At 36.8% G+C, this 24,500-nt stretch overlaps 1 protein-coding gene across 1 annotated transcript in view; it reads left to right on the top strand.

Annotated features, from left to right (window-relative positions):
- LOC140245056 (guanylate kinase-like) overlaps positions 1 to 20,918 on the top strand; it is a 33,136-nt gene extending 12,218 nt beyond the window's left edge. Inside the window, exons 2-7 of the mRNA XM_072324650.1 lie at positions 7,928 to 8,056; positions 8,634 to 8,675; positions 9,823 to 9,919; positions 13,692 to 13,830; positions 14,925 to 15,009; positions 19,983 to 20,918. Coding sequence (XP_072180751.1) covers positions 7,928 to 8,056; positions 8,634 to 8,675; positions 9,823 to 9,919; positions 13,692 to 13,830; positions 14,925 to 15,009; positions 19,983 to 20,116 — 626 coding nt within the window. The 3' untranslated portion in view covers positions 20,117 to 20,918. The remainder of the gene's footprint in view (positions 1 to 7,927; positions 8,057 to 8,633; positions 8,676 to 9,822; positions 9,920 to 13,691; positions 13,831 to 14,924; positions 15,010 to 19,982) is intronic.
- The last annotated feature ends 3,582 nt before the right edge of the window (positions 20,919 to 24,500 follow it).

Raw genomic sequence — 24,500 nt, 5'->3', positions numbered from 1 at the left:
GTTGAGGAACTTAAAAGAAGGATACTCTGTAGTGTATATAATAATTATAATTATAAATAGATGTAACGGTGGACGTCTGAAACACCTGCACATCCACGGGTGTAATAGTACCATCTTGCTCGTCTGGGCCCGACCGATCTGGTAACATTTGACTGGTTAGATGCTTTCACATTTGATATCATGAGATGTGTTGCAACGTGGTTGCAACCACATCAAAACATTCGGTGCAATGATGAAGCTGAATTTCATGTGACTTTCTGTCTGACTTTTTCATGCAGTTTACCTCGTAAGAAAGACTTGTGGATCGACGCAGACTGTGAGGAAATCTTTCATTTGAAGCAATGATGATATAATTTGTCTGTTTTAACAATTGCAACAAGTGTAGAAAAACAGTAGGGGGTTGATACCCCAAAATGTGAAACAACATAGATTCATTAGAAATTATGTTTTATGTGGATGAACATTTGTGCAAACTTGATGTAAAATTTGAGAATTCTTTTGAGAGAGGATATTATTGCTGGAGACCAGTGGCATACTAATGCCTTGGTCTATACCTTATACTGTTTGGAAATAGTAATGCTATACTGTATACGCCAAGTATATTGCAAGGTTTTTGTTTTCACTAATTTTGCGAGTCATGTGCTATCCGCAAATTTAAAAGCACACAAATATGATATGTCTTAACTCGACATGAATGCGACCTTTATGCATACATTGATTATTCACTGCTGATGTAACAAAGACGCTGTGTCTAGGTTACGTCTTAATGTGCAGTGTTAGGCAGTTGCAATTCAAGGTATGAGTTTATGGGTAGAGTTAGTAAATACTCCAAAGACCAAATGTCAAGTAAATTATTTTGCTGTGACAAATTTAAACAATCCATTTCATTTCAAAAGAAACTGTAAAATGATCTGATAATTCACTGCTGATGTAACAAAGACGCCACGTCCATGTTACATCCATATCTGTGACACGTATAATTGAAATTAAAAAATTATGCCACTGCAAATATATAGAAATTTAAGTTACCGTATAATCCGACAGTTTATCAAACAAGTTTACATGTGAAAAATTTAGAACTCCCCTTCTTTTAAAAGAAAATATGTGAACGACTTGATAATTCAGTGCTGATGTAAAAAAGACATCGCGTCCATGTTACATCCTAATGCATGAAATATGTATAATTACAAACAAATAATTCATGACACTGTAAATAATGTTATTGAATAATCCAAAGACAGCATACCAAACAAATTCGGTTACTTGTACAAATTTTAAACAGTTTATTTGATTTTTCAAGAAAATATATTTAAATGACTTAATAATTCAGTGCTGACGTAACAAAGACGTCACGTCTATGTTACATGCTAGTAATGCATGCACAATTAATAATTCATGACAATTGTATATATCTTTTTTTTTTAATCCAAAGACAGCATATCAAACAAATTTGTTTACTGGTAAAAAGTTTCAACACTTCATTTTATTTTCAAAGAAGATATGCAAATGACTGTTGAATATCCAGTGCGGACATAACCAAGACGTCGTGTCCATGTTACGTCTTAACGTGTGATACACGAGTCAGAGGTAACAAAGACACCGTGTCCATGTTACGTCTTAACGTGTGATACACGAGTCAGAGGTAACAAAGACACCGTGTCCATGTTACAGCTGTGCAGCATTTCTGAGACAATCTTTACAACTTACAGTCCTGTGAAAAGTTTTCAGATGTAGCATGCGAGTGCAAATTGATTCTAATTGTAGTTTACACATGAGATAATCTTTTAAAGTCTGAATTACATTGCTGAAGATTCTGTATTATATGAAATTCATACGAAATTGTGTGATGTAACGAAGACTTGATGTCCATGTTACGTCCTCACTTTGAGAATGAGCATTGAAAATTGGAAAAATTTGCCATTTTGCCTCTTTAAGGGTGTATTAAATATTTTTACAGTTATGACCATTCCATTTTACACAAATATGGTCAAATTCAATGAAGTTTTTAATTGTTTGTAAGAAGTTGATGTTGATTCCAATTATATTGAAAATTACTGAAATTATAATGCTTTAAAATTTGATTCGTTTTCATTTGTTTGTAATACTATGAACTATGTATGATACGGTGGAATAAGACATGGTGTTTCCTTTCTGACTGTGAGTTAGAAAGGAAAAACATACACACACAAAAAAATGACAGCCAGAATAACACAAAAGATGGTGTCCTCGTTACATCCACACAATTTTTGCATATCATTCGTAAAACACCTGCAGCATCACACTCCACGACATCACCTTAACAAATCTTTTGAATTATGAAAATACAGTGTTTTAACGATTGTTTGATGAGCAAGAGAAAGATATTTATTGCTGTACAAAAATTGATGTCTCTGTCACATCATATGCCCCAAGGCGGTGGATATACCCATATCATATAGAATGTTCTCCATTAATCTGGTCACCCTGTGTACATACAATGTACACATTAAACAACCATGCATACAGCCTTGATACATGTACATAACTACTTGTGTGTACATTTGTGACACCATCCCCCATGGGAAAAAGAAGGGTTTCTTTTACCTTCACAATTTCTCATTGTTATTTACAATGAATGTGAGGTGAAATCCAAGTCAAGCAACAATAATCACATACTTTCACATGCTCTTTGAATAGCTGCATTAATTCCATGTTCTCTTTTCATGGATACCATTTACATTGATATTGCTTGAATTTTCTGAGCTTATACAATCATGTCAAACTGTTTTGCATACATTAATGGATATTAAACACATACACTGTAAGTGATATGCAGTGAAAACTTTTCACCCTTGAATTCTACTGTGCTATCCACTACCTATGTCACACCAACTGACTTTCTGTCATAGCACTCTTTCAACATATTGACATGACACATTCTCTGTTCTTTGCATCTATCTGGTGTGCTGATCACAAAGTTCACATCATTGAGTTTCTTTTTGACACAGTATGGGCCACTGAACTTGGCTTTCAGTGGTTCACCTTGTATGGGCAGCAGTACAAGAACTTTGTCACCTGGTTTGAAGGTTCGGGCTTTGGCATTTTTGTCTGCCTTTCTCTTCATAGAGTCTTGTGACACTTTCAAGTGTTCCCTAGCTACCTCACAAGCCTTTGAAAGCCTTTCACGAAACTTTGACACATAGTCAAGTAGGTGGACCTCATCATCCTCAGTCATGAATTTCTCTTTGATGAGCTTCAGGGGGCCCCTAACTCCATGACCATACACCAACTCAAATGGGCTGAAACCCGTCGACTCATTTGGGGAGTCCCTTGTCGCGAACAGCAGGAAAGGGATGCCCTTATCCCAATCCTCAGGATACTCCTCACAAAATGCCCTAATCATTGTCTTTAGGGTCTGGTGGTAGCGCTCCAACGCACCTTTGGATTGGGGATGATAAGCTGACGACTTCAGCTGCTTCACACCCAAACGATACATCACCTCTTGAAATATGCCTGACATGAAATTTGACCCTTGGTCAGACTGCACTTCCTTGGGCAACCCATACCTAGTGAAAAACTGCACTAGAGCATCTACCACAGTCTTGGCAGTGATATTTCGCAATGGGATAGCCTCTGGAAACCGTGTAGACATATCCATGATTGTCAAGAGGTACTTATGACCCGACCTAGTCCTAGGCAAAGGTCCAACACAGTCGACTAGAACCCGACTGAATGGTTCTTCAAACGCAGGTATCGGAATCAATGGCGCCGGCTTCACTGAATGCTGTGGTTTACCAGCCACCTGACATGTGTGACAAGTCTTGCAAAACTCAGCCACATCCACATTCAACCCTGGCCAATAGAAATGCCTCATGATCCGATCCTTTGTTTTTCTGACGCCTAAATGGCCGCCAACAGGTAACTCGTGAGCAATCCTCAAGATCTCACCGCGGTAACAGGGAGGGACAACAACTTGACGGACCACCGTCCAATCCTCATCAGCTGGCCTATGGGGAGGTCTCCACTTCCTCATCAAAATGCCATCTTTGACATAATAGCACTCAGGGACCTTTTCAGCCTCAGCCTCAGAACACGCCGTCTGAGACAAGCCTTTCAACTCAGAGTCTGCCTGCTGTGCTTCAACCAAGGAAGACTTGCTAAACAGCCCATCACTGTTAGCCTCGGAGCCTAATACAGCAACCCCATCATTCAAATCCTTGAAAAAGGTTTCTGCCAACCAAACACCAGAATTCTCCTCCACATCAACAGAATCCGCATCATCTTGAACAGCTCTACGAGCCTGAGACCTAGTCACGACACAATCTGGGAAATTCCCAGGAAACTCCTCCTGCAACTGCTCAGTTTCAGCAACCACCACTGGTTTATCCGAAACAACTGGAGACGCAACCACCTTGTCCCCAGCCAAGTCATTCCCCAACAGGAAGTCAATGCCTACCATGGGCAACTCAGGAACAACTCCAACAGTGACAGGACCAGAAACTAGGTCACACTTCAAATCCACTCTATACAGTGGTACTGACATATAACTGCCATCAACAGTCTGAATCAAGACTTTTGCATTCACTGCACTATCTGGTGGAAAAGTCATACCACCATCCACCATCAACGACTGAGAGGCCCCCGTATCCCGCAGGATGACTACTGGCTTACCTGCCTCACCAGAAGTACATGGGGTCACCTCACCATCAAACAAAAAGCTACGATAGCTCTCATCCACCTGCTTAGTCCTATCTCTGAATTTGGGAGATTGACTTTCAATGGCCTGTGTTTCACTGAACGGGACACTATTTTCAGGTAGGACACTTTTTGACATGACAAATCCCATGTCCTTCTTTGTTTTGTTTTGCAACTTCCAACACTGTGACTTTACATGCCCTGTCTTGTTACAGTTAAAACATTTGATGACATTTGCACTTGTACTGGACCCTTTGTCAGATTGAGGCTTTGGTGCCGATGAAGTTTCAGAACTCGTGCCTTTTTCAGAACCAGCGTTCTTTGGATTGCTCGAATGATTTTTGTCTCTCTTATTTCCAGAGAAATTCCTGAAAGGTGGTCTGTTGTCATTTCTGTGGGTCAACTCATACTCATCAGCCATCAAGGCTGCTTTATGCAAACTTGTCACTTTGTGATCATCCAAATGTGACCTCACACTGAAAGCAACACTCTTTTTGAATTCTTCCAAAAGAACAACCTCACGTAGGTTATCAAAATCCTGATCCACTTTCAGGGATCTGTACCACCTATCGAACATCATTTCTTTTTCACGAGCAAACTCAACATGTGTCTGGCCTGGTTTGCGGTACGAATTTCTGAACTTGTGTCTGTATGCCTCTGGCACCAACTCATACGCATTCAACACTGCCTTCTTGACTGTAGCATAGTCACGTGATTGCTCTTTTGAGAGAGATGAGTACACATCAGCTGCTTTGCCGACAAACACACTTTGAAGGAGCATGGGCCAAAATTCCTGTGGCCAGTTCAAACTGTCAGCCACCTTCTCAAATGACACAAAATATGCATCAACTCTGTTTTCCTCAAACTTTGGCACCAATCGAATGTTCTTGGCCAAATCAAATTCAGAGGGAGCCCTTTCACGATTTTCAACAGTATGTGCATGAGTCAATTCCATCTCACGCAATTTCAGTTGTTGCTCCACTTCGAATTTCTTAATTTCCAGTTCCTTTTCTCTCAATTCCATTTCTCTAGCCCTTTGCTCTCTTTCTATTTCTCTTTGTTCTCTGTCTCTTTCCATTTCTAATCTCATCTTCTCTTTCTCTAGTTCTAGTTCCCTTGCTCTTTCTCTCTCCTTGATTTCCAATTTAGCAAGCTCAAGCCGTGTTTGATCTGAAATTTGAGCTTGATCTGAAGTGTCAATTTCTTCTTTGAGCTCCATGTGACCAGCTACTAAGTCAAGAATCTCTGCCTTTCTTACACCTTGTGGAACATCAACATTCAAATGCTGTGCAATAGCAGTCAAATCACATTTGCGTAACCTTTGCAAATCTTTGAGGGACAAATCTGTCCTCTGAACAAATGCCTGAACATCCATTGTACTGATTGACATTGTCACATGTATTACACACAATATGCAATTGAACAAACAACTCACTGGTATTTTGTCAGGTACCAATATTCTAGGTTCCGGAACGTTCCAAATTCTAAGTTTTGGCTTTAAATTCACTTCCCGGACAAGCCCCCAATTTTGTTACGACCAAAATCACTCTGAGAATGATCGCACAAAAGAAACAATCAACTAATGTTCAGGCGGTTTATTAACAGTGATATTGTGGGTACAGACTCGTAATCGGTTTTCACATCAGTACAATAATGATCAAGAGAAACAATTATAAATCAGTAATAAAATCACTTACACGCATTACAGCCCAAATCGTAATCACGATGTTATATAGTCCCTTGGTGATGTCTAACTACGATGTTCGATGCACAGATGAATGGTCCTTGATGCACCGATGAATGATTCCTCCGACGTAAATCCAGAGGCATGGGTTGCAATAATCCACGTTATAGATCCGGGGTAAATTCCACGATATGTACGTCCACAGCGAAACGTGCGGAATCCACAGGAAACGGGCAGAATCCAAATGTTAAGACGACCACGTCCAGTTGATGCGTTGAATGATGATTCACTTTATAATGTCCAGCAAGGAATCCAGCCCGTCACAGCTTTGCCGTAATAATGTCCGTTGACACTAAAATATGGAGTCTATCTCCAACGTAGGCAAATTAGTTCTCTGCAGGCAAAATGTCTCCCAGGCCTTATCTCCACAAACACAGTTTGTATAGCAGGTCAGCAGGTACATGTAACACAGGACTGACTATAACAAGTCGCTTCAGAGCCAGAAGTGACTTACTCTCAGAGCAGAGGTGTTGGGTACTCTGCCTACCTCAGAATTTCTCCAGCTTATATATTCATTCACCCCTTTCTAGTACATTCTGTAATTTTCTCCAACCTGGGGCTACATCCCTGAACATACTAGCAAGTCCAAATTCCAGGAATCCTGGATGACTCACTGCCTAATATGTGCATAACATCATTGCCAAAATTAACTACCAATCACATTGGGTTACAAGGGCAGTGCCTCACTCAGCCAGCACTTCATAGAATTTTCTGGAATGGGTTAAATCATTCTAGATTGAGTGAGCTATAATGTATTTCCTGTCACATGCATACATGTACTGTAGCTACATTGTATACCATGTAGAAAATTCTCCACTGATCTGGTCAGCCTGTATGTACTATATCTATATCATATAGAATGTTCTCCATTAATCTGGTCACCCTGTGTACATACAATGTACACATTAAACAACCATGCATACAGCCTTGATACATGTACATAACTACTTGTGTGTACATTTGTTACAAGTCCTCAGTTTTTTTGGTATAAATCGTTATCTATAAGGCCGTCCCTATATCTTGATTAGAATTGTAAGATTTGGTAAGCAAAAAATGACAAGAATTCCATGTTTTGTAAGCTGAAATACAAAAATTTTCGGCTCGATCGCTGCGCTCGCTCACCAAAATTTATCAAAATTCATTACATTTAAATCACCCACAAAAGATCCCTTTTAAGTGCTTGAAAAAGCATCATGTGGACTTTGTTTAAAGTCCCTACCAGGATGGGGTTGGGGTTGAACACTTTTTCAGAAATTAGGGGCGCAATTTTCGTGCTTGCCCCGGGCGCCGTTTTCCCTAGATACGCCACTGAGTGTAAAGTCAAAGACAAGGATACATTTGTACTTTGAACTGTAGAAACTAAAATGTTACATCCTGGTAGGAACCACCCTCCATCTACCCCATTTAAAAAATCACATGACTGTATGATTATCCAACAAACAGATTTTGCATGGTAAAGTAACCTTTTGTCGAGGTAGTGTCACATGTACTTTGTATCTCATTTTGCAGGTCTAACCATCATGGCTGAATACATTCCAAGACCTTGTGTATTCTGTGGTCCATCAGGGTCAGGGAAGAGCACTTTGATCCAAAAACTCATGGCTGAACACAAGGACATGTTTGGCTTTTCCGTCAGCCGTAAGTGATTCTCTCTGCAAACTGTCCATACTTCCGGCATAAAAAGTTACATTTTGTAGATTCTAAATGTTATACTCATTTGATGTTTACTATGCTCATAGATGTAGCCACATGTTTTTGTTTTTGTTTGTGTTTTTTTGTTCCCAAGTTGATATGGTGAGATGAGGGATGAGGGATGTTTAAAGGCAAAGATATGTCAAAAAATGAAGCATTTCATAAAGATTTTCATAGATTACACCATATTCATATTATGATCTGTGTTGGTTTACTTTTCAAACCAATCTCATGGTAATTGGCACCAAATGCATGTCGTTGCCTAAATGTATTCTACTCATGTTGGTAAGTAAGGTGTCTGTAAGATTTCACCAAGCACTTTTTCAGGAACTGCTTAATATTTCTATCAAGAAGTTTGAAAATTGAAGGCATGAGATTAATGTTACATATTATTGTTGACTACCGAACAGTCATTAGAGTATAAACATCACAGTTTAAGTCTGTATATGTCTTGAATTGGTATTCCTGCTATAGTGTACCATCCCTAAGAAATTCCATGACAAATTTTATTTTATGTTGTTAGATACAACAAGGAAGCCAAGGCCAGGAGAAGAAGATGGAGTCCGTAAGTAAAATACTATCATTATTAGCACTTGAGAGAGATTGTCATATTATGATCTCTTTAGGTTGACCATTTCTGGTACTATTCATTCTAATTGCCATTTTGTTTGACAATGTGATACGGAGGTTTGTTTGTGTGTGTGTGGATTCCATTTCACCAAGATGTGACAGAATGAACAGGGTTGAGTCTAACATTGCTAAAATACAATGTATCTGTTCAGGAATGGCACTTGATTAAAACCATTTGATTGCTAATTTTCCAGTTAGGTCTAACAAAGTAATGAATACATAGAACTTAATATACCATGATAGTCCTGTTGTTGTTGTTGTTGTTGTTGATGATGATGATGTTACCTCTATGGAGGTCTCTCTCCTCTGTGCATTGATCTGAAATCTTGATCCCATATATTCAAGCGCTCATGCCTTCTTTTACCATCTTTTCTGTCTTTTTCAAATAATTCTACCTCATAGATTTTAAATTGCAGTTACAACTGTAGTAAATGCCATTTGTCCATGTTGCAAGGAAATTGCTACAATTGTGCTAAGTTAAAAACAAGTGGATATTCATGTTCAACTGAGATCTCATTTTGGTAAAAGTGCCACCATCATCTTCCAGTTGCCCTGAAGCAAAACTTTGAAATAACGCTAAAGTTGTTATTTACCATTTGTAGATTTTGAAGCAAAAACCCAGCTTTAGTGCTTCAAAATAGTTTTAAAATGCAAGTTAGGGATATTAGCAACCAGTGTAAAAATGTTTAGCAGTGTAATGAAGTTTAAGTTTTGTTAGACAAAATGTGAACATTAGATATTACAAAATTGTTTCTAGAATAAACCATCTACTGTTGTGGTTTACGGGAGTATTGAGAAATGTAGTAATATATCCTTACATTTTAGGCTTGATTGCAAAGTTTTTATATGGAAGGATTTTTTGTTTTACAACTGGCCTGTACATTGATGCATCAAATGTGATAATTCGAACATTTTTTTTTTAAATCACTGCTCCCAGTGGTAAGCAATACCTTTATTTAAAGCTATTTGATCCTTGGGAAAAATGACAAATATTCACCAGTTGTAGAAAGTAGAATTATGAAAACCTGAGAACTGTCTGTGAAATGAATCTGATGATTTCTTTTCTTCTTCTTCCTTTTTAGATTATCACTTTACAACTCGTGAAGATATGGAGGCAGCTATAGCTAATGGAGAATTTCTAGAAAGTGCTCAGTTTTCTGGCAATTTGTATGGAACAAGGTAAGAATTGGTTTTAGAATATTATTAGTATTGTTTTTGTTACTTGATTTCTGAATGATAATGAATTATGTACTTAAAATGTTCCCATCTCGATGTCATTTTAGGCTTGTAGGTTTTCCTTACCCACAATTCCTGAACAAAGTAAGACCAGAGAGAAAAAAAAAAAATTAAAAAATCAAATCATCAGAAGAAACAAAAGATTGATAATCACATGTATTTTGTTACAATGTACAGATTAAAGTACACAATAAAAGTAAAGATGGAGTATTGTGTAGGAATCTACATGTCTCAAACCATTTCCAATCGTGCTCTGTGTTTACAGTGTGACCGACAGCACTATTCTCAAGACAATTGTAGTCTTGATTCCAGTTTGAGTACATGTCAATAAATAATACAACTACAACATGTGTAGTGTTAAGCCCATCAAATCCTTTAGAGTTGCTTAAAGATCAGTGTGTCTGTGGTGCATTAAGGCTATTTCACACAGGCCTATTGTCTGTGGATAAGGTTACTCACCAGTCAGAGTCAGTTTCTCTGGGAGCAATCATAAACTCTCATGTAGGATCTATGATTTCTTTGACAGCTAGGTCAAGCTCCTCTCTGAAATATATATACAGTATTCCTTATTCGTCAATTTGTATCTACCTAGAGTGGTTGTTTATTTACAATGTATCGTATTGTAGACAGCAATGTTGACTGTTTAATTTATGAAAAAACTTTTGTTTTCAGTGAGCAATTCATTTCATTTATTTGAGATGTGCTTTTAAGAGTATCATGACTAATCTGACAAAGCTGAAAATAGTGTACCTACTGTATACACTTGTATAATCATGTTATGCAATTTCAACCAATCACTAGAGGATAAATTATTTTGATCCAAAATATAATTGTTATCTGTGTGCCTAAACTACAGTACTTGATACAATTGTTTAACTACAATTTTGCTACAGCTGTACTTCTGTCACTTACTCATGCAAGTGGATAGTGACTCAATTACACAACTGGTATGACTAAATTGTGACAAAATTACTGGGATCCTTATGTAATACTTAAATGCACAGTAGGTTGAAGTTATTATGACTCACTGTGAATTGTCTTCACCTGCCTTAACAGATGACTGAATCTTCAGATCTATCATTTATCGTGTGAATATAAAAAGTGTGTTGACCTCTATAGTACAGAATCATTTAGTCTAGGTTGTTGCTGTGTACTATAAAAGAACGTTCATACTCTCACTAACTTTCTGGGCCAGTACTGCGGGATGACATGAAGCAAACCAGGGGTTTAATTCAGACTAATGTGTGCAGTTTGTACCTAGTGTGCCATGGATGTACATACAACGTAGTATAGAAACAGACAAATTAAGGCTTTTATACTATGTTTCATCTAGTGTGTGCTAGCATACAGTCTAAGGTGTAGATGCAAAGGTTTAACATGATGTTTTTTAAAGACCTACAGATGTTGGTTTGACTTCATAGCTCAAAATTAGCATTTTTTGTAACATGACTATAATGTTGCTTGCACTGTGTAATTAGTGGTGTACAATTTTTGTACATTTCATCCAAACCAAAATATTACATACCTTTCCAGATTCTTGGGAACAGTACTGACTATCTCTGCCACGACAATGAGTAGAGTCATAATGCTCAATTTTTCATTATAATTTTACACAGTCATCAGCAAATCAGTCTCTCTCTCTCTCTCTTTCTGATATTGTTTTCTAAAGATGAGTGTCAAAGAGGGAGTAAAGTAGCAATGCAGTATTAAACCAGTACTTTCTTGTGACTGCTGGAGCTGTTTTGGAGGTCTATCCCTTTAAATATTATAGTTATAAAACATAAAGAGTACAAGATCTTTATGGCTTTATGAGATAGCATGTACAGCTGTACATTTTCATTCCTTTTCTTCTGCAGTATATTCCATATTCCCTCAAATCTTCTGGTATTTTTTTTAAATTACTTTTATTTGAAATGAGATGATTAAAGAGAAAGTTCTCATCTATCCTATTTGCTGTTTAAGAAGCAGTCAAAGGGCAGCAAAAGGCATTTTTTGTCAAGAACATTGGTGTTATGGTTACCCTTGAGTCAAGTACCAGTGGTAACTGAATGATGCTAAGTGCAAAATAAATTGGAACAAGAGCACAAGATCAACATTGCTAAATGGCAGCTGCATAAAATAGGATAGGCTCCTGATGGTGTAGTAGTGATATACACTGTGTATAATATGTATGCTTTCACAAATTGCCACAGGCATTCAATCTTTGTGTAGGCAAAAACTTTTGCATACATTTTCACCAATCTTGGCTCCGCACAAAATTTGTGATAGTTTTGTTAACATGAAAGTTTCTGATTTGCATTATTCAACTTGACTATACTTGAATCAAAGAGTCCACAAAGAACAGAGAAAACAAAACAAAAACGTGTAATGAAGTGCTCTCATAAGATAATTCAATTAATACCATAGCATCTGTGGCAGATAGCAAGAAGCAAAGAATGTGTAGTGTCAAGCCATTTGTGATACAGTAACTGTAAAGTAACATTCAGTGTATTATAGAAGAAGCATCACTCTTATGACTTCAAGAAAAAAATAAAACCAACCAAGACGTGATAAAATGAAAAGAGAAGCAGAGGTGAGAGGAAAGTCTGGCATCACCTCTGACTGGATGATATCCAAGGTAGTGTGTCTGTAATCATGAAGTATTCTGTTATTGTTCACAGAACCATTGTATTCAAAGCCCAGTCAACCTTGAGCTAGTAGTGCCATGTCTGCTTTCATCACACAGTTAATTTGATTATTTCCCAAGAGCTGCCCCTTGAGGGATGGGGTTGCCATAGCAACGCCCATTCCCAAACATCTAGAGGGCCCCATTTGCTGGTTATCACCACTGAGTATGAAATTACCTTTTCCGTTTCATGCACACGTACAGTGTAATTGCTGCACAGCGCTTTCTCCAGTACATTGTATGATGTCAAGGTAAAAAATGTGAAGTCAAAACTGACAAGTGCTCTTGAAATAAATTACATTGGCAGGTCTTTTGGACAGTTTATGGCTTGGCCATTCTTTCAATTCTTTTAAGCCTTTGATCATCATATATAGTGCTCTAGAATGCATTCAGTGTGCCATACATGTAATGTCTGTTTGTTTTTTGTTCGTTGTTGTTTTGCATTAGAAAACTTTTTTCTGTATAAGAGTCCTATTTGATCAGTTATACTGGTTGCTAAGATGCAGGATAGTAGGCATATTTCATCTGTTCCTGTTTTAAAGACATTTTTCGAAATGAAGCGATTTATAAAAACAAGAAGCTTGCACACTGCATTTTGATGACTGGAGAATGATTTTATGTCAATGTGGGAGATCTTTTTCTTTGAATCCATAAAATTACTGATGATATCATCATGACTTGATTATAAAAGCTCATAGAGATATGGACTTAATGGCACATTAAAAACCTGGATAATTTCATCTGTGCTGTTCAAATACTGTGTGGCATATTCTCATTCATTTTGTTAGCATCATTGCTCCTGGTGATCAAGTTGTCAAGTTTGGGGATCAAAATATATCCTACTCTTTGCATAAAATTACAGGATACTTCTCATCATTATTATGCTCTGCTAAAATTGGTATCAATCTGTGTAAATACAGACACACGCACACGCGCATGTACTAAGATGAGACACCAAAAATTTCATTCTGGCATTTTGTTAAAATTATTTAATGTTTAATCAGATGTTGTTTGACAAACTCCAAATCTGATGTTGTATAAATTTTACAGCAAGAAGGCCGTACAGGACGTGCTGAATACAAGGCGGATTTGTATTCTCGATATTGATGTTCAAGGAGTGATCAGCATCAAGAAGACAGACCTTAAACCAATCTACATCTTTGTCAAACCTCCTAGCCTCAAGATTTTGGTATGTTACCACCGCCATTACACCAGTATCATTTTTCATATTCTATGAAAATAATTTTTGGCTTATCATCCAGCTAGGTATATCTTTCATTAACGACAAACAGTCAAATAAACAAACAAACAAACTCCCAAACCCAGCCTGCAAGAAAAAATGATTTAGCTTTGTAAGAGAACAGTAATCCAGAATAAACAGTACATCTTTCTATGTAACCAAGCTGAGGAATATGAAAAAAGGTATCAATTGACAGGCAGCTATTAAAAGAGATTAATAGTGTTATGTCAATGGGGTGAAAACAGAAATGTTCATAATTCATTATAATGAATTATATCTTGAATATCAAATACCTTGTTGCACAATATTTTGCAAACATATCAGAATGCATAAAATTGGTTTTTTCTGACTGCAGTAACCCCTGACAAAGAAAAATCAATGTGCACCATCTTGCTGTCCGAACTAAATAGTCCAATGTGTTTTATTCCAGACTGAGTTTTCATGTATAAAATGGAGAATAGAAATGTGTGAAGAGAAAACAAGTGTAAAACAAAATTGTGCTACTTTTGATCTGATTTCTGAACATGATAATGTTAAGAATGCAATCTAGATCCATACAGCTGTATCAGTGTTTCTGGGAATTATGATGCATAAAAAATAAACATTATTAAACACTGTTTGTCTTTAGAACATACTGTATATTTCAGGGGGAAAAAACAGTGATGACATTTCATAGTGCTTTGTATCCAGTGGAAAAGGCGCTCTAAAATTATCAACTATTATAATTATTTAAAAAAAAAAAATCTTAAGGCTACTTCTCCTTCTGCTCCACAGACAGATGACCCATCCTTTCCTGTGAGATTCTAAAAATTTTGTATTAGATCTAGCAGAGTGTGTTAGGCATTGGGTTAAAGGGAGAGATCAAATTCCAGCTATAGTATACACCTTTATATCCCACAGACTTTTGTGACTGTTAGCAACTTATGATAACATGTGTGTATTTGATCATTTTTTATTTATTTTTTTTTTTTGTGTATTTGATCATTGTCTTCCTGTCTGTATGACTGGATAAAACTCAACTCTTCTATATGTTGTGTCTGTAGGAAGAGAGATTACGTGGGAGGAAGACAGACACAGAGGAAGCCATACAAAAACGACTCGCCACGGCAACCAAAGAACTTGAATACAGTGAGTATGACAATGTACATGTATGTGGCCATTGTTTCTCTGAGCTGTGTCCGTATTCTTGAAGGTAATCTGACATCTTATATCAATCTCAAAATAGACACGTTGCTGTGATGTCCAGAGAAAAGCTCAAATAAAGCTTGTTATATTCACTTTCAGTGTGTGTGGTGGAGTTGGGAATGGTATATACATGTAGGTAGAGAAAAATAGAGGGGGAGAGTGGTAATTACTTTTGAATCCTTACAATGTCATATTGAAGCTATATGATATTCTTGAGGGGGACATTGTATGTATGAGAGATGTGAAATAGATAGAAATACAATGTTCAAATGTGCTGGTAGTGTGGTAAAAGATATGATGTGCATGGTATATATTGAATCCTGCATGCCCTTTGCATTGATTGGAAAACTAATAACACCGCACATAATGTGTTTAGATTTTTTTTAAAAAGTGAGTCTGTACTTGTAAGTGTTTCTAATTGTGGAAGTGCATGCCTCACGTAATATTTAGTGCTATTATGAGTTGCAATTTGTATTGCTATAAAAGTGGATATTTTCGCGCGACTTATTTTTTGCGCTTGGCGGGGTAAGAAGAGTTTTGCATGTTTTTAATTCCGCAGAATCAAGACATAAACTACTGGAACATATGGCAAGCAAAAATATTTGCATGCTTTTATTTTCACGCTAGTTTCGGGTTGCGTGAAATGCGCAAAAATTTCAACACCGCGAAAATTTCCGCTTTTACAGTATAGGCAAGTGGATGTAAGTGCGTGTGTACTTTCTATATACGTGTGTACACTGTGCCATCTTGTGGCCATTGTATGTTGCTCTGTGTGTGTGTGTGTGTGTGTGTGTGTATAATGACTTGTTGTGTGACCAGTGACTCTCTGCTGGAACAAAAATTGGACATGGTTGTTGTTGTTGTTGTTTTTTTTATTGAACACATGTCAGGAGTACACTACAATACATACTTTCCTAGATCGTGTTGAGTATCAACTATGAGTTGTTTGATTCTTTTATAAAAAGTACAAACAAGTGTGGAACAGCATTTATTGTGAATGTAACAGACTTTGAACTATATTAGGTAATATCAACAGTATCCATGATTCATTTTCTAAACAACGAGAAAGATGCGGTAATGAAAAAAAAGCTAAACTACAAGAATTTCTTCAGAAATTTATTTTTCTCGTTTATTGACAGTATACCTATGAAATATAATTGCTCCGCATGTTGTGACAACACGGTATCATTGTAATATTTTTTTTCTTCGTTTTACAGTTAGCAAGGAAGAACTTCTAGAGGGCAGCACATATGTTGTCATAAATGACAACTTACAATTGACGTACAGACAGCTCACAGAAATCCTACATGATGAAATTGTCAAACTAAAGGCAGGCTAAGCAGTCAAACAGTTCTGTTCTTTCGTGTGCTTTGGTTCAGTAACACAGTTGAAATAACCAATTAACAATACACAAAATTTAGATAGCTTAGAATGTTGAGATTTTAAGTGACATGTAGACAGTGTTTGATAGTCTTTTTAATGATTACAGTGATAAATACTAATATATAACAGACAGATGTAGATGAATAATGGAAACCATTAAATTAGGCATTGAGGTTTGGTAGCAACAAACTTGACTGAAAGATCGGTCTGTATCTGGTCGTCGGGGAAATGTTCCGCGGAGACTGCGTCTGGCTTCAGGGATCCCCTCCTTATATGGAGGAGAGCGATAACGTCATAAAAGTAAAAGACTCCTCCGGACAGACGGATCTTTCTGTCTAGCAACAAACATGCCATGAACCTCCTGATATTTGAGTTTTATGAACACCTGATATTTTAGTTTTATGAACACATTTTGATTTGACACTAATGTAACACGAATCTGTTTCAGTCAATTTCTTTCATATAAATGTTTTGTTAATACAGTGGACTCCTGTTATAATAAAGTCTTTGGGACCCGCAGTTTTCTTTCATTACTGGTATATCAAAATTTCGTTATAATCGTACGAATAAACAATAATAACGTAGACCGGATAATTTTTGCAGCCTCAATTTTTACTACATTGTGACCGGAATTTCACTATAACCATGTTTGTTATGACAGGAGTGCACTGCATTTGGACCATGTACTTTAACCAGTTACTCTGTAGATATAAATTTACAAAAAACAGCATGGAGCTATCTGCCTCTGTATAACTTCAGATGATGTTTATATTCTGCAAACAATCTATGACTGAGTAAGAGTCATAACCTCTTGTTAATGTGCCTTTAATTCTGGTTTTGTTTTGAGTTACCTCTTTTTTTTTTTTGTGGTCATTGCCTTTTTACAGACTAAATATGCCATGTGTTAACATTTCCTACTTATCTAGTTTTTCTGTAATTGCCTTTTAGTTATACCCCCGCCAAACGAAGTTTGAAGGGGGTATATAGGAATCAGCGGACGGTCGGGCGGTCGGTCGGTCGGGCGGTCGGTCGGGCGGTCGGTCGGGCGGTCGGGCGGTCGGGCGGTCGGTCCGTTGCAAATCTTGCGTCGCGAACTACTTCCTCAGTTTTCAACCGATTCCCATAAAACTTGGCACAGATGTGTGCCTTGGGTTGTAGATGTGCAAGACGTATTTTTTGACAGTACCCAAAAGTACGTTGCCATGGTAACGGCATATTATGGGCAAAAATGGGTACAAATCTTGCGTCGCGAACTCCTCCCACAGTTTTTGATCAATTTTTATGAAATTAGGTACAGATGTTCATCTGAATATGTTAATGTGCAAGACACATATTTCCGCAGTGGCAAAAAGTGCGTTGCCATGGTAACGGCATGTTATTGGTAAAATGTAGGGCAAAATGCTTCATGGCAAAACTGCTTCATCAGTGTTCTTCCAATTCTCATGGAATTCATATTGAATGTTTGTCTTAGGATATAGGTCAGCATGACACATTTCTTGACAGTGACAAAAAGTATGTTGCCATGGTAACAGCTCACATATTATGAGCCAAAATGATGGAAAATTTTGTGTTGCAAACTACTTCCTCAGTTTTTGCCCAATTTCCATGAAACTTGGTACAGATGTGTGCCTTTGGTTGTAGATGTGCAAGACGCATTTTTCGACAGTACCCGAAAGTACGTTGCCATGGTAACGGCATATTAATGGCAGAAGATCAAGGAAAGATCTTGCGGATTTAACTACTTCCTCAGTTTTTTGACCAAAGCTTATGAAATGTTGTTTTGACCAAAGCTTATGAAATGTTGTTTTGCGGGGGTATAACCAGTCGCTGTAGCGACATTTCTAGTTATTATCTGTAGTCCTGTGTATCAAGTTTTCTGTTTGATTTCACTAATATTTCAATTAAATTTTCATTTTGAAGATATGATTTCAGTGTTGTTTCACATGGAAAATCATAATTTGTTGTAAATCTAGAATGTTGAATAGTGACAATATGTGCAGTCAAAGCTGTCTATAGCAGCAACCTAGAGAAGATGATAAAAAGTGGCCATTGAAAAAGTATCTGCTATTGGGGCTTTTCTCTTGGGGAAAATTTTTTGATGGCTGTATGTAATATGGCAGGTGGCCTCTATAGACAGGTGGCTGCAGCTGAGGCACGTTTGACTGTAATTGTTTTCCCTCCCAGTTTTATAATGATCTAGTTTGTGCAAGGTTTTACTCTGAAATGAATCCATACTAACCTATGTGGATGTGTACATTGTGTACAATTGAGGGCCTGAGCATCATAATCCATAATATTGTAATCTAGACTTGATGCAGAATGCTTTTAATGAATGAAGGCATTTCTATTACAGCTCACCCTGTCACAAAATTCCCCTCCATGAAATGACACAAATCATACTATCTATATTTTCTAATTTGGCAATTTATGAGCACTCTTATGCAATTCAGTCATTTCAAGTGCATGTTGAAGTGATGTATGGCAAGAAGCAAATTTCAAGCATTCTTCCCTAACACGGTAACCTTAGATGAGATTACTGTCACCATACCATCTTCAAACGTGGCCTCGGAGAGCATCATTGGGAATAATATAATATAGTCCCGAGACATCATAAATCTTATAAAGTGACACTTGATTTATGTATGTACACTGCCATGTGTAGAGACTCTTATAGAAAATAGAGGGAGATATTTAAGAATGACACAGCTTCTGCTTCATATACATTTTGTACATTAGGTTGATACTGTGTCAAAAATATTGTGGTGTTACCATAACAGAGACAGCACTTGGGCTTAAGTGGGTGCTACAAATTTAAAGAAAGGGGCTCTATACTCACATTACACCATATTGTCTTTTCAGGAAATGTTCATGCAGAATTAAGGGGAAATTTTTAATCAGTTCAGGTTGTCTGATAAAGAAAGAGTACAGTTTTATAAGTACAACAGTGAAAATTTGATCAGATAGAAATTAAGAAAGTTATGATATTGTGGAGTTTTGCTTATTTTCATAAAACTCTTTTCAAACAGTCAATTCGATTATGTAAGTGAATGAGTTGATGATGTCATCACCATACAATTTACCAGGTAGTTTTACACAAAATCTTGCTAGCTCTATCGTTCAAACTTAGTTATGTTTTAGTCTCATACCCTAATACAGTTGTATATACTGTACATCTACCCGAGTATTCTGGTTATTCAACCAGGAATTACATTATTTTTTACACTTTTATAGCAGATTTTTTTTTTTCCATTTTTTTTTTTTGGTCAGATTGTTGTATAAGATCACTGGAAAATTGTGAGATAATGACATCATCTGTTCACTCATTTGCATATCAACTGCTTGATGACTGCTTTGCAAAAGTTAGCAAGAATTCACATTTTCATAACTTCCCTAATTTTTGTCTAATTTTGATCAAATTTTCACATCTTGCTATTTCTTTTTGGGGATTAAATTTGAATGGGTTCTGAATTTCCCTGTTATAGATGAATTTCATTTTATTCAATTTGTTTCGTCTTTACTTTTCTCCCCGACAGTCAACAAGGAGACTGATAGCCAGGGAACTTTCATCATCGTGAATGATGACGTGGATGTCGCATACGAACAAATTAAAGGTATCCTCAGCACAGACATCATCAAATTGCGTGATCTGAAATTCAAGACCAAGTGATGGCCCAGTTCTAGCAGGGCTCCCTCTGAATGTAGAGTGCAAAGAATGTGATCGTGGAGTTAGACTGGGGCTAGCTATTGCACCTTGATTCAGCATTGATTTCTGTCTTGTGAATGTGGTTTACATGCACATTTTATATTTATTATACTGTACTTCAATGGATGTTTCTGTAGCGTGGCAAAGACATTGTAATAATCACAATGTAAACTGTATAATGTTACAATCTTGCCCCCAAGTAGGCATCAAATGCAACTGAACAAACGTGTTTTAACTTATCAAAGCCATTACAGTGTGTGAATTTTGTGGTAGAACTCTCTCTATTGATCATAGTGGCTTATATCTTTGTTGTGTTGTTTTCCTTCTTAGATATTGGAAAGTTATAAATGGTTTTTGTGTCAAAAAGGGTACTAACTCCTTTTTGACAGTCAAAATAATTACAGAATGTCTCATCTGAAAGGCTTGAAATCTTGAAAGATTAGCACATCGATTCAGAATATTTATGACAATCTAAGCCATTTATGTTGTTGATGTAGTGAATATGTGAAGGTTACAGTTTTCCATGGCAGCCATTTTCATAACATTACTTCCAGAACAGCACAGGTTTGCACAGGCTGCATTGTCTCCCATTTTATTGCTTTCCTAACCCTAATCGGGCTGGGCTTTTGTGGCTATGCTAAAAACCGGAGGGGGTGAATTCTGCCCCCCCCCCCCCCATCCTAAAATTGATGGATTGTTCATCATAAAAACTTCCAAAAGTGATTTTGATTCTTATGTATTTTATCATATTTTAATTTCTTATATACTTCCTCGCTTTTCACCTTTTTTTTCTTTGTTTTTCTTTGGATATCGTCACTGACCACTTTTCTACCATGATTAGCATAAAATTATTCAATCAAACTCATCAATAGTAAAAATAATCATGTGTTTACGAGTTTCATGACAGAGTACTGTTTTCCATAGGAAATATACACAAAATCACAAAATTGTGCTCGTTTGGGGTGACATGCAGTTACAAAAATGTGCATGGCTTTGTAACAGTATGCATGGACATTGCAAATTTGGTCTCAAAAGTTGCTCAAAACTTGAACAAGAAAAGTCAAGAAGTCTCATGACAAGGACTTCTCACATTACAGAATTATTGCTTGAAACGTTTAGGGATTCTGCACCCCCCCCCCCCCCCCCCCCGGCCCTTTTGGGTTAAATCATTCCTTTCTGTATGCATTGTAAATCATTAGTCCTCCATCTCCCAATCCTTAGCATTGCATAGATTGTAAAACAAGTTCTATGAGTTGTCTTACCATATGTTCAATCATTTTGTATCATTTAACACATGGGTATGTTAATGTGAAGATGTTCTGTCTATGGGCAAACAGAACCAAATACTCCTTAACATACACGTGTATGTATGAATAGTGTTTACACCTGTATTTTATGGAGAGACCAATTTAACTCACCATTGAACCTTGTACAGTTGATATCTGTCTCTCTAGTAAAGACACAAATTTCATTGATACATGCATTTTGTTGTCATAGTCTTGGGCAAGCCTCAGAAACTCAAGCTTTCTCATTTCTTTCTATCTTTTTTTTTTTTTTTTGTCACTTGACCTTCTGTTAACTACAATGCATGTGTTCATGATTTATGAATACTTCAGAGAGAAAAAAAGGAGTTTATGAAGCAGTTTACAAGCAATGCAGATCATAAATATTTAACCTTTACAACACAAGTGTTTGTATAGGATTTGCATCTGTAGTGATTTTGCTTGTTTGTCTGTGATATGTTACACAGATTGCTGCGAGGAACAATGGATTTCAATGTAGGTTTTACAATTTAATAGCTACATCTATGAACGCTATGGCAGATGAATGATATATTTAGTTTTTGTCAAAATATGTTTGATGTGTAGACAGAGTTTAATAAGATACTTTTGTATATGAGGATAAGTTCATCATGTTCAAGAAGTAATTTGTACAGTGATGCATGGCTGAAATCTTCACCAGCAAATAACACTGGTCAAGCTTACAATCTGTACAAATCATTCAGGGATGTATTTAAGATGTGACTAGTCTGTTCACGTAGCTGCGTGTACCTAGTGCATGTGATGTCTTTAGGTTGGAGCAGCTCATCAGACAGTGTTAAATGTTTGAAAATACCGAGAGAAACTTTATGTGCTGAAATGACAGAGGAGTATCAGAACAGTTTGAGATTGATACAACAAGAAAACAATGTCATCTCAATGTTCAGTATATTACACAGTATGCTATCTTGTAGATATGCTTTTGTGACCAAAATTGTATGATGTGGTTCATGTGTGTCTCATGACACTGATTTTACCTCCTGTTTGCATAATGTAGTAGAAAAGGAGAGAGATCAGTCCTGAACAAATCGCCTGTTATCCGATTTCAATTACCTGCTTTTAGTCTTTGTTGCAGATATTTGTGATACCCATAGGTATCAAGACAAACAGGAAGAATGTCCAGTCTGTGTTCTCCATGGACCCGTTGACATGATGGGTCATTAAATGAAACTTATGTACTTGCAGATGTACAGTTTAGGTTTGTGTGTGTGAGGTTTCCCAGTGGTACAGATATGAGTGTGGTGAGCCTTTAAACAAGAGAGTATTAGTGGCTTCAAATGGTGTCTTTACGATTGTGAGTTTGTTTATGTACATTTAGGCGATATTCAGACATACATCTTATATAGGTCTTGATCATAAATGGTAATTGTGGGAAATATTCTGTTTTGCACAGTGCAAACACAAATACAGCATATGGAGGTACAGGTATATCAATGAACGAGCAATACAGAAAACTTGACCATTGTATTTATTACAGGCAATTTCTTCCCTGAATTCTTCAATAGCATGGTATGATTTAGTGTGACAAAATATCAGTGCCAATAAACTGCTGCAGTACCTTGTATGTATGTTTAAGTTTGCATATGAAAGATCCTTCAAATTATGATCAGTGTAGAATAACTAGATAACAATTAAAAAACAAGTTTCTCTACACTCCAGTCCAACCAATCTATGTAATAACCACCATCATTGAAAGGATGGTTGTGATGTGATTATAATTATGATTATTGAAGAGGGAGTGATCTACTGTATTTGGAAATAAATCGAACAAAGTTTGATACATGTAGTGGAATAACCGTGCACATTATCCGTATAAGCCTTCCACGTGTTTGGTATTCAGCAGAAATTCTCTACATTTATTATGGACAGCATTATCATGGTCTAATACATTACTAGTACAACATGTAGTTGATAAATTGTGATGTTAAAGTACACTTCTGTATTGTTTACATGTTCTTATCTTCCAGTGAAATTAACTAGTATTTGTTTATTGTCAAGTTATATCAAGATTTCAGGCTTTTTTCTTAGTTGTCTTGTTTAACTGAAGTTTTGAAGTTTGTATTATAAAGTGACAGTTGTTTCTTACACTTGGAAGATTTAGCAAAAAGCTGCTCATGAACATAAGGTACGGTGATACATAGAGTATATCTCCATAGAGTATGTCTCCATAGAGCAGAAGCGGATCTAGAGGGGGGGGGGGGGGGGGGGGGGGGGGTTGCAACCCCCCCCCCCCCCAAAAAAAAAAAAAAAAAATAAATAAATAAATAAATAAATAAATAAAAAATAATAAAATAATAAAAAATCCGGGGACCATTTTTTTTTATCTTATCTTTTTTTTAAAACTTGTAATTTTATTTTTTTTTTTCTATTTATGGCAATGACCTCTATACCAAAAATAGTGGTGTTTTAGATGCAAGAAAACGCCATTTTCACACACAGATTTTCAAAAATTCTCCCTACTGTGCGAGGGGGACACCCCCCTCCCACACCCCTCCCCCCCCCCCCCTCGCTCGCTCCGCTCGCATACCGCCCCCAACCCCCTCCTTTATAAAAAGCTAGATCCGCCCCTGTAGAGTATGTCTCCATAGAGTATGTCTTCACAGATTCTTGTCATGGTGAATGTGTCACTGAAGATTCTTATCTTGAAAAAAGTGTGTTCAAACATAACATAATATAAGTACCAACTACGGGCAAATGGAACATACTGGTACATGTATTTTAATGATAAAACAAGGAAATATATATTTGTTAGGATTCTTGCACTCATCAAGTTATAAGTTCATCTCCAGTGTCGTGAAAAAAAAAAAAAAATGTTAGATTGTGTGTGTTATAAGCTTAACTTATAATTTCATTGACAGGGTGTCTGTTGGTCCATTCCAAGGCATTTTTTTTTAAATAGCTGTAGGACGTTTTCTATTTCTCCATGACTTGAGATATGTGTGTATATAAAGAAGCCTTCCTATGATTTGTGCTTGTCAAGAGGCATGTTTTGCAAGGAGAGTACTAGCATGTGATGCACACTTGAATGT

The sequence above is a fragment of the Diadema setosum genome, chromosome 22 (genome assembly GCF_964275005.1).
Source record: "Diadema setosum chromosome 22, eeDiaSeto1, whole genome shotgun sequence".
Classification (NCBI taxonomy): Eukaryota; Metazoa; Echinodermata; class Echinoidea; order Diadematoida; family Diadematidae; genus Diadema; species Diadema setosum.
This window is presented reverse-complemented; position numbering and strand designations above follow the sequence as displayed.